At 41.1% G+C, this 17,106-nt stretch overlaps 1 protein-coding gene across 2 annotated transcripts in view; it reads right to left on the bottom strand.

The window, feature by feature from the left end:
* Positions 1 to 17,106, bottom strand: part of Afg3l2 (AFG3 like matrix AAA peptidase subunit 2) — a 50,795-nt gene that overhangs the window by 21,966 nt on the left and 11,723 nt on the right. For both annotated transcript variants that reach the window (XM_070029612.1, XM_070029613.1), the window contains 4 exons: positions 11,437 to 11,511; positions 6,404 to 6,528; positions 5,805 to 6,078; positions 5,051 to 5,188 (listed from right to left, as the gene is read on the bottom strand). In XM_070029612.1, the coding sequence (XP_069885713.1) occupies positions 5,051 to 5,188; positions 5,805 to 6,078; positions 6,404 to 6,528; positions 11,437 to 11,511 (612 nt within the window). The remainder of the gene's footprint in view (positions 1 to 5,050; positions 5,189 to 5,804; positions 6,079 to 6,403; positions 6,529 to 11,436; positions 11,512 to 17,106) is intronic.

The following is a 17,106-nucleotide window of genomic DNA, read 5'->3' as shown; positions in this document are numbered from 1 at the left end:
AACAAATCCTCAAAGAAACAACTGCTCAATAAATAAGTGGGCTAAAGACTTAAAGAGAAACTTCTCTGAAGAGGAAATAGGAATGGCCAACAGACACATGAAGAAATGCTCAATCTCTCTAGTCATGAAAGAAATGCAAATCAAAAAACACCACCTCACCCAGTTAGAATGGCTATAATCAACAACTCTAATAATAACAGATGCTGGAGGGGATGTGGACAGAAGGGAACCCTACTGCATTGTTGGTGGGAGTGTAAACTTGTTCAACCACTTTGGAAAGCAGTATGGAGGTTCCTCAAAGGACTCCACATAGAGCTCCCCTATGACCCAGCAATCCCACTTTTGGGCATTTACCCAAATGATCACAAACAAGACCATACTAAAGCTACCAGCACAGCTATGGTTACTGCAGCATTATTTACCATAGCTAAGATATGGAACCAACCCAGATGCCCCTCAGTAGATAAATGGATCAAGAAAACGTGGTAATACATACACAATGGAATGCCCCATTTGTTAGGAAATGGAAAGATTTGGAAAAAATTATAAGTGAAGTAAGCCAGGCCCAAAGAACCATAAGTCCCATGGTTTCCCTTATTTGCAATAACTAGTATATGTCTGAGACAAGCAGAAAAGGTCAGATAAGATGTTAAGCAAAATGAACCCCAAAGTAAGGACACAAGTGATTTTTTTTCCTTTCTTACTATTGTTTCTAACATATTTATCAGGTACCACATGATTTTTTTGTTGCTTTGTATATCCCTCCCCCATGGTATAACCCCTGCTTTCACTGTATTTGATGTTGGTATAATTTGGGGAGGGGAAGGGAAAATACCAATTGTTTAAATAGGGATACAGGTTGACCCATTGCAAAAATGAGATTACCAGATGTACAAGACGCTATGTTGAAAAATGAACTTTTACAATTTAGGCGGGGGTGGGGAAGGTGGGAGGGGAGGAAGGGGGGAGTGTATTGTGGAGATGGGAGGGAAGGGATGGTAGGGGAAAAACAAAGGAGGAGGCAACAATGCTTGATAAGAAATGTACTCATTACCTTGCTCATGTAATTGTAACCCCTCTGTACCGTATTTTCACAATTAAAAACTTATTTTAAAAAAGAGAGACTCTTATCTCTAACCAGCCAAATGCTGGAAATTGCACTGTGGCTCAGAGTGGAGAAAGATGGTGGGGATGGTGCCTAGGCCTTGAGTTCAGGCCCCATGACTGACAAAAAAGATGCTAACTGGAACAAGCCATCCCAGCAATGAGCTTACTCTCAGGACAAAGCCCACCCTGACAATGAGGAATCATAGAGAAGAGTAAGAGGGAATGGTGTCACATCCTAAATGGAGCCAACTCTGCGCTTGTTCTTTCAAAATTCATTATCACCAGGAGATAAAGAGAAATAGTTAATAAGTTTGCCCATGTAATGTCCATACCTGTCTACATTCTAACTGGACAGGAACTGACATTCTTGCCTTTGTTACCCACTATCTGTATTTATAGTGAGTCTTAGACTGAGAACAGTTAGCCTTGGCAGCTTCCTGGGCCTCCCTTCCAACTCTATACTCCAGATCTCTATCTGCCAAGGCGTTGGGCCCTTAACCACTCCCATCCAGCCCTAACCTCTGACTGGTTATTCTCAACATGCTCCATCATGCTCTCCCCACTCAGTTCCCAAAATCCCTAGACACTCTCTTCCTGCCCCTAGACCAGTTAGTTATATGGAAATTCCTCTTTCCCTGTAATGGGCCGCAACTGGGCTTATGCTCCAAATCTAACTTTTCTGCTTGTGCCTAGGGTGTGCTTTCCCATGTCATTCCTATCAACTGCTCCTGCCACCTTGTCAGTCTTTTGCCTGATCTCACCTATTCAAAAGTTTGTCTTTAATAGCCCTTACTCAGGACACCACCTGGGAGCAAGTCTACACCATCCTATTACTGAAGATAAACTGCCCTGCCCAATGTAGATCTGAAGACCCCAGCCCCAGTGATTCCTTAACACCCCATGCCAGCAGAAAGTGGCCAGAAAAGATTATGATGCCCATTGGCTCTGGAGGTGCTTCTGGAACAAGCCAGAGGTTTCACCAACCAAACTGTTAACCAGATTCTCTTATAAGGTGGGCACAGAGGCTGCAGTCAACTTTCCACCCATGAGTCCAGTGGATGCAGGACCTTCAGGAGATCATCCCATAGGGTCATCGCCCCTTTTCAGCAGGAAACAGATTCAGTCTGCCCCATGTCCCAGCTGATAACAAACAAAAGAAGGTGGAATACTGGCTGAGGCAGACATCCTAGTGGCTTAAGTTCCTCCAGACTGTCTGCATCTCAAGGTCTCCCTGACCTGACCCAACCACAAACACCAACCCCCTTACCATAAATTTCCCTGACTACGCAGTTGCCAACTTCCTCATTCTTACAGACACTCGCCCCATAACTACTCCTCTAGCTTTATAGCAGGTGCAGGAAGCAGCCTGTCACTTTTATGACATTAAACCTTTTTTCCCTCTTGGATGTGTGTGGTGTGCTTTATTTAGCCAGTTGAGACATATAATAGAAACGCCTCTCAAACTTAACACACCAATTACTAAATTGAAAAGGGAGCTAAGAAGAGTCTTCTCAGAAGAAAAGGTAAGAATGAGAAAGAGGCTGGGAATGTGGCATAGTGATAGAGTGCTTTCCTAACATGCATGAAACAGTGGGTTTGATTCCTCAGTACCATGTAAACAGAAAAGCCAGAAGTGGCGCTGTGGCCCAAGTGGTAGAGTGCTAGCTGTCAGCAAAAGAAGCTCAGGGACAGTGCCTAGGCCCTGAGTTCAAGCCCCAGGACAAACAAAAACAAAACAAAACAAAAAAGCAAAAGGCAAAGAAACATATGAGGAAGCATTCATCATCCCTGGTCATAAAGGAAATGCAAATCAAAACAACCCTGAGACTCAATCTCACCCCAGTAAGATTAGCCATCATTTTGAATTCTGACAACAAATGCTGGTGAGGATGTGGGGAAAAAGGAACCTTGTCACACTGCTGGTGGGAATGTAAACTAATACAACCACTCTGGAAAGCAGGCTGGAGGTTCCTCAAAAGAACTAAACATAGACCTTCCCTACAATCCAGCCATACCACTCCTAGGCATCTACCCTAAGCAGCATGAGCCGGGATGTAATATGGACACCTGTACCCCCATGTTCACTGCTGCACTTTCACAATAGCCAAGATATGGAAACAACCCAGATGCTACAAAATAGATGAGTGGATCCTATATACAATGAAATTTTACACAGCTATTAGAAAGAATAAAATAATGTCATTTGAAGGGAAATGAATGGAACTAGAACAAATCATGTTAACTGAGGTAAGCCAAAATCAGAGAGACAAATAGCATATGCTCTCCCTAACATGCAGAAGTTAGATCTACAACACAATGGGACATGACAAATTACACAGAATTCTAGATATTCAGTGAGACCAAAGAAGGTTAGTCTTAGGAGAAAATCACAAAGATATAATACCTAAGTGCCTCTTCATATGCATATAAAATAATATACATACTAAAACGAAAATGAACTCCAATGATAGGGAAACAAAGGGGTTTTTGTATTTGTTCTTTCTCTTTCTGATGACTCTGTATTCTTTACCTTATATGGTATATTCATGTGCACATCTGTGGAAGGATGGGGGAAGGGCACTGAATCAGAGGAAAAAGGTGAAAAAGTACAGCAGTGTAGTGCACTGACCGTTGGACATTGATATGTGAACTGTGAGAGGAGATGGGAGGTAGGGAATGGAAGAGAATGAGAAAACATAATACTATGTGAAAGGAAATGTACTTATTACCTGACATATGTTAAAGTAAGCCCACTATATATCATCTTCAAAACAATAAATTAGAGGGGCTGGGAAGGTGGCTCATTGGTAGAGTGCTTACCTCGCAGGCATGAAACCCTGGGTTTGATTCCTGAGCAGCACATAAGAACAAAAAAGTTGAAGTGGTGCTGTGGTTCAAGTGGTAGGGCACTAGCCTTGAGCTGAAGAGCTCAAGGACAGTGCCCAGGCCCAGAGTTCAGGTCTACAACCGACAGCAAAAGAATATATAAATATGACTTTATTAAACTAAAAACATTTTTATGCTTTATTAAAAAAAAAAAAAAACCAGGGTGCTGCTAGCTGTAATTCTAATAACTCAGAAGGCTGAGATCTGAAGGACCACAGGTCAAAGCCAGCCTGGGCAGAAAAGTTCATTTCCAAAATAACCAGGAAAAATAACAACAAGCCAAGCTGGAGGGTACCCCAACTGGTAGAGTACTAGTTGAGCAAGTACAAGAATAAAAACTAAATACTGGAAGAAGGAAAAGAAAGGGGGGGGGGGAGGGAAAGGGAGGGGAGGGGAAGGAAGGGGAGGGGAAGGGAGGGGAGGGGAAGGGAGGGAAAAGGAGCAAGCCAGGCACTAGTGCCTCACACCTGTAATTGTACTCAGGAGGCTGAGATCTGAGGGTCCTGGTTCAAAGCCAGCTTGGGCAGAAAAGTATGTGAGACTTATTTCCAATAAACTACTCTGAAAAAGCCGGAAGTGATGTTGTGGCTCAAAGAGTAGAACACTAGCCTTGAGCAAAAGAAGCTTGGGGACAGAGCCTAGGCCCAGAGTTCAAACCCCAGGACTGGCAAAAAAAATAAAAAATTTTAAAAGAAGAAAAATGGGCTGGGAAGGTAACTCAGTGGTAGAGTGCTTGCCTTGCATGCATGAGGCCCTGGGTTCAATTCCTGACTACCATATAAGCAGAAAAAGCTGTGGCTCAGGTGGTAGAGCACTAGCCTTGAGCTGAAGAGCTCAGAGACAGTCCCCAGGCCCAGGGTTCAGGCCCCACAACCAACAACAACAACAAAAAAGAAAAGTCAATCTATAGAATCAGAAAATAATTACAAATCAGCTTTTGACAAGGAGTTAGTATTCAGAATGTTTAAAGCTCTGAAAGGACAAATGGAGAAAAATAAAATTATACATAAAATCCAGGCAAACTTTCCAAAAAAGATATATATAGAATGTAACTTACTCTAGCTGGACCCACACCAACAAACATCTCCAAAAACTCAGATCCACTAACAGTGATGAAGGGGACGTTGGCTTCTCCAGCTGTGGCCTTAGCTAGCAGTGTCTTCCCAGTACCTGGAGGACCAGTAAGAATGGCACCCTTAGATTAAAAAAAAAGAAATTACATTAATCAGAAGCTCAGAAAGGTAAACTGCATAACCATAGTAATTCCACTAAGCATTTCTAAATCACTGAGCATTTCTTCAATATCTGAACTTTGTAGTAGTAAGTGGAGCTATGGTTCAACTGGTAGAGCAATAGTCTTGAACTGAGCCTTGGCTCAGGGACAGTGCCCAGGCACTGTTCACTGTTTACTGCTCCATTATTCACAATAGCCAAGATATGGAAACAACCCAGATGCCACAAAATAGATGAGTGGATACAAAAAATGTGGTATCTCTATATAGTGGAATTTTACACAGCCATTAGAAATAAAATAATGTCATTTGCAGGGAATGGGTGTAATGAGTTCAAGCCCCAGGACACCCCATAGCTGGCCAAAACAGACACACAAAATAAAATTAAGTAAAAATTACTACAAGTGTTATAGAAAATCTTAACTATTTCTAACATTTTTAGTTGGGATGGTGTTATAACTCACTGATACTTGAATTAGGCAGAAACCAAGTTAAGAAAAAGGAAATGTCAACATAAAATGCCAACTTCAAAGCTGAAGAAATACTTCAAAGATTTTTTAGTCTGAAAGTTCATTTTACCTTTGGGATTTTTGCTCCAAGGTCTTGATACTGCTTGGGGTTTTTCAAGAAATTCACAAATTCCATGATTTCTAGCTTGGCCTCCTCACAGCCTGCCACATCTTTGAACTTCACATCTACCTCATCTTTTAAGACCTTGGCTGTAGTTTCCCCAACACTGAAGAGTCCACCCATCCCTCGGCCAGTTCGACCAATGCCGGCAGGCCCTCTTCTTAAGGTATAGAGTAGGAAAGCGATGATGAGCACCGTCGGGAGCATGCTCAGGAGGAAGGATCTAGGGGAACAAGGCATAAATCCATGTTTCTAACTCGGACTAGCAAAGAATTTCATAACTGCTTCAGATATGATTGCAAACATTTATTTTCTTTAAAAAAATTACAAGAGAATCACAAACAAAGAGAAAACCCGTTCTTAACTTGTTCTTCCCATCTTATTCCTAGCCCAATAACCACCATTTAAACTAAGTTACTAGTCATTTTCTTTTTCATCTGGTCAAAGAAAAGCCCGAGAATCTAGTGCATAACCCTCTACCTGGTAACACAGGAAAGTGAATCATATTAGTGTGCACAGCAAACAGTGACCACTGAGTTTCTTCTTACCCATCACTTTCAGCAATGTAAATAACAGGAACTCGATTTTCCCCTTCTATGCCCAGTTCTTGCTGCAGAGTTTCCAAATTCCGCTCAAAGGTGTCTACACTGCCAATGTTAAACCAGACGTATTGCTATGAAATCAGAAAAACAAATACCTTCACAATTAAGTAGAAACTAAAAGTTCAGGTTATAAGGCTTCAACTTTTAAGGAATTTTTTCAGAAATACTGAAGAATGACAAATCAAAAGAGGGGGAAAAAAAAAAAAGATTGCTTTTAATGCTGTGGTAGTTTTCAATCACTGAAAACACCAGGAAATCCTTTGGCAAATAAACATTTCTTTACCAAGATTCCTCAGTGGCTCTAAAATTATAAACACAAAGAAAAATGAAAAATCTATTTGAAAAGAACATCTTATTTATAGCTAATATGCATTCTTTTGTTTTCCCAGTGGCCTATTATCAAAATTATAAGACAGAACAATAGTTAAAATTTTCTGAGCCTTTACTAAGCAAGAGATGTTCCAAGCCTTGGTATACATCAACTCATTCAGTCTAGAAAAACATCCTAAAAAATAGAATCTAGGTAATATTCACTATGTGCACAAAAAGGCACCAGATGTTACTCTTCTCATCCTTAGAGCTGTGGAACTCTGAGGACATCTGAGGACTTGGAACAACGGCTATTCTACCAACCAGCACAATCAATTCTTCAGCATTCACAGGGAACTGGATCCAAAATTCCCCCAAAGGATACGAAACTACAAGTATACAAAGTCCCTCAATAAAATGGCACAGCACTTGCATATAATCTATATACTTCCTTCAACTTTTTTATTTTTTAAATACCTCCTGCAACCTTAAAGCTACCTCTAGTTAGGTACTGGTGGCTCATGCCTGTAACTGTAGCTACACAGGAGGCTGAGATCTGAGGATTGTGGTTCAAAGCCAGCCCAGGTAGGAAAGTCTGTGAGGCTCTTATCTCCAATTAACTGTGGCTCAAAGTGGTAGATCACTAGCCTGGAGCAAAAGAGTTCAGGGACAGCACCCAGGCCCTGAGTTCAAATCCCATGACGGACAGAAAAAAAAAAAAAAGCTACCTCTAAGATTAAATTGCCTAACCATAATGCAAATGCTATATAAATGGTCATTCCACTTTATTGTTTAGGAAATGACAGAAAAAAAATCTATATAGGTTCAATTTTTCCTTCTCTTTTTTAATCTAGTTTTTGGGATCCAAGGGTGCAGCACCCACATCCAAGAGTGCTGAGCATATTCCATATGGCACTGGTGTCTACAGGACAGATGAGCCTTGATCCTCACAGATGAGTAGCTGTGAGAGGGACTTATCTCATCCATGGTTATACATGGGGAGTCCAGGCATAAGCATGTCACCCTGATTCTCTGTGCAAATATAACAACTTATAATCTGGAAGCTTTGCTAGACACAAGACCCCATTCCAACTTCTCAAATATCAGTCCCATGTTACAGCAAAAACTCTATTCCTTTAACCTGCAATCATTTTTTAATAGTGTTTACAAACAACAACATGACGTCTACAATATAAAACTCAGAAGGGAGCAAGATGTCATCCCATATTCCTCCTGATTAGCACTTCTGAGCAGGGACATCACTCTATTCTTCTCTCCACATTTCTAAAAGACTGACTTTTATATAATCATATTCTTCATAAGTTATTACAAAAATATAAATTCAATCGGTAATACTTCCAACTATGTACAGAACAGATTAACATCATGCGAATGAGTAACCCGCGACTGCACCCGTGATCCGTGGTGCTACACCGAAGGCCTGGCTTATCAGAGGACCTATGCACAGAGGCCCAGCAGCTTGGGCATCACCTAGGAGCAAGTTGCAAGCGTAAGAATCTGGGATGGGGTGGGAGGCAGTCCTATCTTAACAATTGTCCAGTACAATGAAGTCAGCAAATCACCAATTAAACTACTTTGTTTAAACAAGTACTACTGTGGTTCTTGTTTTATAGATGAAGAAACAGAGGCATAGAGAAGTCTAACCACACAATTCACAGTGGGAATGACTGAACCCAAAGCCTGTATGATACAGTACACAGAGTAGTTAATACTGCTGTTCCACACAGAGGATGCTGAAAATTCTGTATTTGCTTCTGAAAGTGCAAAATGCTCTTTATTTGACAGGCAACACACATTCTCTGCAAAATTCAGAAAATATACATATATAAAAAAATAAAATAACAAGCCAGTTGGGTATAGTAGTATATGCCTGTAATTCTAACACTTGGGAGGCTAAGGCAGAAAGATCAAATTTAGCCTGGGTGACACAGGAAGACAAAAGAAAGGGAGGGAGAGAGGGAGGGAGGGAGGGAGGGAGGGAGGGAGGGAAGGAGGAAAGGAAGGAAGGAAAGAAGGAAGGAAGGAACGAACAAACGAACAAAGGAAGGAGGGAAGGAAGGAAGGGGAGAGAGAGAGAGAGAGAGAGAGAGAGAGAGAGAGAGAGAGAGAGAGAGAGAAAGAAAGAAAGAAAGAAAGAAAGAAAGAAAGAAAGGAAAGAAAAAAGAAAGAGAAAAAGTGCCCATGACAGAGATAAACATCTCAGTGCCTATATTTCAGTATCTTCTTTAGAGTCTTAATACAAACCTTAACTATGACATAATGGAGAAATAAAAAGTAATGTATAGCACGATGGTGTGAACTTCAATACATGCCACTATGAGAGAAAAAAAAAAGGTCCCCTCCAAAGGGACCTGACAGCAAGGGAAGGACAGTCTCTGATGACAACCAGGTGCCTGGTATGAGCCACTGGTCTAGTTCTACCCACCTGCTATATAAACCATGTGCTAGAGACCATGTAGCCTCAATTATTTCCCAAGGCTCTATTTCTAGAAACAAAGTTACTGGGCATACTTTCAAAACTGCTCTTGAGAGGGAATGTCAGTTGTTACTGGCCCTGAAAGTCTGAGGTGAACAAAGCACCAGGATATCACCAGGTAAAAAAGAATGGGGTAACCAACATAATGAAAAACAAAGACAAAAAAAAAAAAAACCCTTCCTACCAGGGCCATGTTACTTTTAAACATCCTTGCAGGTAGATGCCTAGAAAATGGCTAAAGCAAGCTGTCCTTAGATCTTAAATGAATGATATGTATGACTCTAGGCATTTACACAGACTAACCAATGGAGAACACTTTTAGGGGAGTTACACAAAGGTGCAATGCCTGTGTGCCTCTGATAATATAATATTTATTGAATGAACTCCAAGAATGGACACAAGAGGTGTGTTTTTTCCCTTTTTCTTTTGTTTGTTTGCTTTCCTATCTTGTGGGGGGGGGTGGAGTAAACAGGGCACAAAAATGGAGATACATTAGGTAAACAAATGGAGCAGTGGTCCTCAGTAGAAACTATGTTGAAATGAACTATACAACTTGTAAGGACAGGAGGGAAAAACTGGCAAAGAACAAAGGTAGGGGTGACATTGTCCAAAAAGAAATATACTCTACCTGACAGGAAAAGAGAAGGGAAGTGTAGAAATATAAATTGAGACAGTTCTTCAGCAGGGAAAGTTTATAATATGTATTTACAGAATTAGATCATAATACTCCAAACAGCCCATCAATCAATGATTAGATACATAAATTGTGATATACTCACTCAAAAAATAACTTTCAATATAATAAGGAAGGGCTAGGAATGTGGCTTAGTGGTTGAGTGCTCACCTAGAATGCATGAAGCCCTGAGTTCGATTCCTCAGTACCACATACACAGAAAAAAGTGGCACTGTGGCTCAAGTGGTAGAATGCTAGCCTTGAGCAAAGATGCTCAGGGATAGTGCCCAAGCCCTGAGTTCAAACCCCAGGAATGGCAAAAATAAATAAATAAAACAATAAGGAAGACAAACTATAATTTGGATTATATAAAATGTGTACAGTCATGTGTACACGTGTGTACCATATACATACATGTATGTGTGTGTGTGTGTGTGTGTGTGTGTGTGAAAGTTTTTAAAAAGAAATGTACTTATTACTTTGCTTATGCCACAGTAACCTCTCTGTATATCATCTTTATAATAACAATTTTTTTTAATGTAAAAACCCCAAGCTGTCCTAAGGGAGAAGCCTGGCAGAAACACTTGCAACACTCAGGACACTCGGGACACCAGGGACGGGGACTGGGTCAGAACAGGTCAGCCAGCACATCCAAGTATCCTCTCTAGTTCCCAACAATCCTCCCGACGCACTCAATGCCTCTGGTTTGTCTCCAGGACAGTCCAAACTAGCTGGACAGGATCTATTAATTATTATTATTATTATTATTATTGTCGGTCGTGAAGCTTGAACTCAGGGCCTAGGCACTGTCCCTCGATTCTTCAGCTCAAGCCTCTTGAGCCATAGCATCACTTCCAAATTATTTTAAGTAACAATAAAAATTAGTAAAACAAATGGAAATTTGAAAAGAATAGTATCCCAAAAGAGCTGGGAGAGAAACAGTTGTTAAATGTCCTAAACTGATTTGAAAGAAGATCTCTGGAGACTGGTAAGGTGGCTCAGTGGTACAGTGCTTGCCTTGCATGTATGAGGCCCTGGGTTTGATTCCTCAGCACCACGTAAGCAGAAAAAGCCAGAAGTGGCACTGTGGCTCAAGTGGTAGAGAGCTAGCCTTGAGTTGAAGAGCTGAGGGTCAGTGCCCAGGCCCAGAGTTCAGGCCCTATGACCGACCAAAAAAAAAAAAAAAAAACAAAAGAAAAAGAAAGAAGATCTCTAGAAGTATAAGCAATTCAGGTTTTAACATTGTTGTTTGTTTGTTTTTCTCTAACCAAACAACTGTCTCTTAGTATTGAGATTCAGACTATTGTAGAACACTGAAGTGGGATCTTGCTCACTGTTTCATAGTTGTCCAGCTCAGGGATGATGACCCAGGCCCTGAAGCGTTCTTCCCCCTGCTGCATGGCCATGCTGATGTCTCTAATACATACACCTACTGCGATGGAAGGGTTGTTTTCACTTCATTACAATTACAATTTGTATCAACTAATAAAATGTACTTACCCCATCAACTGGAGATTTCCCTGGTGTAAAAGTCACTCGAACAAAACGTTTATTGACAACTTCCAGTCTGTCCACCTAAAATGTAGAAAGGTAAATATTCAAGCATAAATGTGCAGAAAGGCATGCCAAACCTACCAATAAAAACAAAGATCAGGGGCTGGGAAGGTGGCTCAGTGGTAGAGCGCTTGCCTTGCATGCCTGAGGCCCTGGGTTCGATTCCTCAGCACCACATAAGCAAAAAGAAAAAAGCCGGAAGTGGCACTGTGGCTCAAGTGGTAGAGCACTAGCCTTGAGCTGAAGAGCTGAGGGACAGCGCCCAGGCCCAGAGTTCAGGCCCCATGACGGGACCAACAAAACAAAACAAAACAAAAAAAAACACAAAGATCAGAGAAGGATCCCACAGATTTGTACCTCTCACCACCCACAGAACACCCCCTTATATTGACACTACACACTAGAAGGAATCCCAAATGATGCCCATTTAATTTGGCCTATTTTTAAACTGCTTTGTATTTGTTCTTCTACATTTTTCTTTTCCTTCCAACTTTATACTTGCTGGCATTTTGGTCTGTGGGCTCTTCTGCTTGATGAGCACACTAATTTGCATCCATTCCCTATTAAAAGATAGGCTATTTCAACTTGTTCTTACTGCTCCTATGACCACTTCTGTACACAGTGATGAACCTATAGACACTAAGGCTGGGTTGGAGGGTATACATACTTTACCTTTACCTTTACTATTACCAAAGTGTGTTCCTATTATACTGTCAGCCTAATATTCTTACTGGTCTAAATCTCCACCACATTTGGTATTATAAGACTTTACCACTCCATAAGTACAGTATGTTTTCAAGTACTTTTCTTTTCCCTTTTCTTCTGGTGCCAGTACCATGGCTTGAATACAGGGTTATTTGTTCTCTCTCAGTGGCACTCTTCCACTTGAGCCACACCATTAGCCTGGCTTTTTGCTAGTTAATTAGAGATGAAGTTTCAGAAACTGTTCTTCTTGGGCTGGTTTTGAGCCTCAATCCTCAGCCCCCTAGGGTTATGGTTGTAAGCCACCTGAGCTTAGCTAAACTTGTTTGTGTTTTTCTCCCTAATTATACCAAGTTCTTAACAGCATGTTTAAACTTCTCATCCTAAGGACTGTTACTGTCAGCAGGAGCTCCTTAAGACATGCTTATTTCTCATGATCCTGTCAGCAAGTCTGAAAGGTTTGAATGACAAAGTAAGAGTCCAGAACAGTAGCAGAGAAGTTAGAACAGAGGAGTCACGGCTCTTGGGTTGAAAAGGAAAGACTGTGGGGGCCAATTGATCAGGACCAGGTAGCAACTATCTTGGAGCAACTGCTAACATATCTGGGAACTCTGTTGCAGGCCCATCCTTGCACACCAGAGTTACACTGTAACAAAGCAAGTTCTTAGCTTCTGAAGTTGAGATTCAGACCTTTGAGAGCCTCCCTTTCAAGAGGTAAACAACAATTGCTTCTGAGAGGAAGGCAGGTATGGCTCAGTATAAACACTTGCCTACTTCTACTATATGCAAGACACTGGGTTACATCCCCAGCATCACCAAGAAGGCTGAAGGATTGTATAAAACCAGCAAAGATTCTCAAAACAAATGAATAAAGAAAAGGCTAAGATGTGGCTCAATGTGCTGTAAGGCTGTGGGTTTAATTCACAGCACACATAGGACAGAGTGTACCTGTGCGCGCGTGCGCACGCGCACGCGCGCGCACACACACACACACACAATCTGAGCAGGTAAGACAATCATGGGAAGATGGTTGAGTAGGAAGCATCAGAAATCTATCCAGCCATATATACAACCTCATGTGTCTGGTGTAACTATCTAGGAACTCAGGAGTCTGTTAAAGGCTTATAACCTGTAGAAGAAGTCCATTTCAGCACTTACCGCTAGCAGCCACCCATCCTAGCTCTATCCTGGCTCTGCTCCAGGGCTGGCAGCTCCTAGAACAGCTGGTATATAAATTGCAATCACCAGGACAGGCTAAAAGGACCTGTCCTCAAAGAGTAGCTCTATGTTCTAAAGTCAGAAGTAGTCCTTACTGTCTCTTCCTCCTGAGAATGAAGGGACTTCCAGGGACCTACAGGGCCAGCACTCTTGGTCCTTTTCATTTTTCTTTATTCCCTGCACTGACATTACCAAGTTTGTTCCTGGTACTGTGGTTCTCACCTCCAGCTACTAGAGATGCCTGAGCAATGTTAGCAAGACCCCAGAAAAGTTGAGTGTGGTGTGGTACACCTATAATTTACCCAGCTACTTCTAAACAGGAAGACTGAGGTATAAATCCAGCTCCCAACAAAAAACCCTATCTAAAAAATAAAGTAAGTCTCAGCACAAAGCCCAGAATTCAAACTCCAGTACTACCCTTCAAAATAGGAAACAATAAGAACAAATTTGGAAATGGTACTGTGGCTCAAGTGGTAGAGCAGTAGCCCTGAGCTGAAGAGCTGAGGGACAGCGCCCAGGCCCAGAGTTCAAGCCCCACGACCAACAAAAAAGAAAAGAAAAGAAAAGAAAAATTAACAAATTTGAGGAACAGAAAGAAAAATGAAGAGAATTTAACTTAAGGGAACCCACCAAGTGGACCAATTTACACATTGTACAAGTCATAGAAAAGGAAAAAAAGAGTATTTTTTAAAAAATGGTTGAACCCCATTTGTTAGGAAATGGAAAGATTTGGAAAAAATTATATTAAGTGAAATAAGCCATGCCCAAAGAAACATAGGTCCCATGGTTTCCTTTATTTGCGATAACTAGTATATATCTGAGACAAGCAGAAACGATCAGACAAATTGATGTTAGGCGAAATGAAGCCTAAAATAAGGACTCAAATGTTTTTTCTTTCTTGCGATTGTTTCTAGCATATTTATAAGATGATTTATTTGTTTCTTTGTATGTCTCTCCCCCACGGTATAACCCGTTTTCACTGTATTTGATGTTGGTATAATTTGGGGAGGGGAAGGGAAAAAACAAATGGTTTAAATAGGGATACAGGTGGACCCACTGCAACAATGAGATGTACAAGATGTACAAGACGCTATGTTGAAAAATGAACTTAACAATTTAGGCAGGGGAGAGGGGGGGAAGAAGGGAAAAGGGGGAAACTGTAGTTGTGGCGATGGGAGGGAAGGGATGGTAGGGGAAAAACAAAGGAAGAGGCAACAATTTTTGATAAGAAATGTATTCATTACCTTGCCCATGTAACTGTAACCCCTCTGTACAGTACTTTCATAATAAAAAATAATTAATTTTTTAAAAGTGGTTGAAAACTTCTCAAATTTAGGGAAAAACAAGAATAGTAACACCCAATCTCAATGAACTCAAAAAAGAAAACTCTCATTAAAAAACTTTCCAAAAACAGGGCTGGGAAGGTGGCCCAGTGGTAGAGCACTTGCCTTGCATGCTCAAGGCCCTGGGTTCGATTCCTCAGCACCACATAAGAAAAAAGCCGGAAGTGGCGCTGTGGCTCAAGTGGTAGAGTGCTAGTCTTGAACTGAAGAGCTGAGGGACAGCGCCCAGGCCCAGAGTTCAGGCCCCGCGACCGGACCCAAAAAAAAAAAAATTTTCCTGTTGCAACAATGAGAAGTACAAATTGTCATGTCAAAAAACGAGCTTTACAATGTCGGTGGGGGAGAGGGGGGGAAGGATTGGGTGGGGGGGAGGGGGGAGGCTGGGAAGAGAGGTGAAGGGTAAACAAAGGAGGAGGCTGCAATGCTTGGTAAGAAATGTATGCATTATCCTGCCCATGTAATTGTAACCCCTCTGTATAGTATGTTCACAAATAAAATAAAATAAAAAACTTTCCAAAAACAAAATAATAATAAGCATAGCAAGAGAAGCATTTCATCACATACAAGAGATCCTGAATAAGACTGAGATACTTTCTTTTTCTTTTAATTTTAGTGCCAGTCCTAAGCCTTGAACTCAGGGCCTGGGTATTGTCCCTGAGCTCTTTTGCTCAAGTCTAGTACTCTACCACTTGAGCCATAGCTCCACTTCTGGCTTTTTGGTGGTTAACTAGAGATTAGAGTCTCATGGACTTGTCTGCCTAGTCTGGCTTTGAACCATGATCTTCAGAGCTCAACTTCCTGAGTAGCTAGCATTGCAAGCTGAGCAACTGACACCCAGCTTATGAGATAACTTCTTTTCAGGAACTTAGAAGGTACAAGTAGTAGTACAATAATCAAAATAGTAATATAAAGAACCAAAAAACAAATTTGTCAGCCAAGAGTGATATACCTAGGAAAACACTTCTTCAAAAGTAGGGGAGATGGGGCTGGGAAGGTGGCTCAGTGGTAGAGCTCTTGCCTTGCAATGCATGAGGCCCTGGGTTTGATTCCTCAGCACCACATAAGCAAAAAGAAAAAAGCCGGAAGTGGCGCTGTGGCTCAAGTGGTAGAACACAAGCCTTGAGCTGAAGAGCTGAGGGACAGCGTCCAGGCCCAGAGTTCAGGCCCCACAACCAGACCCCCCCCCCAAAAAAAAAAAAAAGTAGGGGAGATGGGTTGGGAAGAATGGGGGAAAATGATCAAAGAGTGACATTGATCAAGATTCACTGCATTCATTACTACTTTGTTGAATGGCAGATCCTTTATAAAACTACTTACAGGTAAAAACAAAACAAGATAAAATAAAATAAAAAACAAAGTAGGGGATAATTGAAGATATTTTCCAGATAATGAAAAGCTGAATGGTTTGATCACCAATGGTCTTGTCCTACAAGAAATGTTTAAGGAGGCAGGTATCAGTGGCTCATACCTGTAATCCTAGCTACTCAGGAGACTAAGATCTGAGGCAGACAAATCCTTGAGACTCTTATCACTAATTAATCACCAAAAAGCCAGAAGTGGAGGTATGGCTCAATTGGTAAAGCACTGGCCTTGAGTGGAAAAGCCAAGAGAGAGTATCAGCATACACAGACACAGATACATGCACACATACACAGACACAGAGAGGCACACAGGCACACAGACACACACACAGAGCTTCAGGAATTCCTGCAAAGCAAAATATAGGAAAATCACAAATGATAACCAAAAGTCAAATGAAGAACTAAAGAGACCATAATGGCAAATACAGAAACATTATAAAAGCTGGTATTACTTTTCTTTCATTTGTACTCCCATACTTTGTTTTGTACATAATTTATGGTATGTGTGTAAGTACACTTAAAAGAACTGCTACACTGTGTTTTGGGGCACACAAAATATGAAGATATAATTTGGTGACATTCCAATAACCAAAAAGGGTAGGGTACAGGAAAATAACCTCCATGGTAACCACAAAGGAAGTAACTATAGACTATAAGAAAAACACTTAAATGTTTCAGTTCAAACCAATCAACTAAACACAAAGGACTAATGTATGAAATGAGGTACAAAAACTTTAAAACAAACATGAAATCAGCCAGGTGGTTCACATCTATTATTCTAGCTACTCAGGAAGCTGAGATCTGAGGATTGTGGTTCTAAACCAGCCAGGGCAGGAAAAATCTGTGATATTTTTACCTCCAATTAATCACCAAAAGAAAAACAAAAAAACAAAAAAAAACCCACAACTGCTTGCTTTGAGCAAAAAGTTCAGGGATAGCACCCAGGGCCCAAACTCAAGCTCCAGTACTGGCACACACACAAAACAATAGTA

The sequence above is a fragment of the Dipodomys merriami genome, unplaced genomic scaffold, assembly GCF_024711535.1.
Source record: "Dipodomys merriami isolate MVZ:Mamm:240054 unplaced genomic scaffold, mDipMer1.0.p SCAF_2, whole genome shotgun sequence".
Classification (NCBI taxonomy): Eukaryota; Metazoa; Chordata; class Mammalia; order Rodentia; family Heteromyidae; genus Dipodomys; species Dipodomys merriami.
Note: the sequence above shows the minus strand (reverse complement) of the source record. Positions and strands in the feature narration are given on the sequence as shown.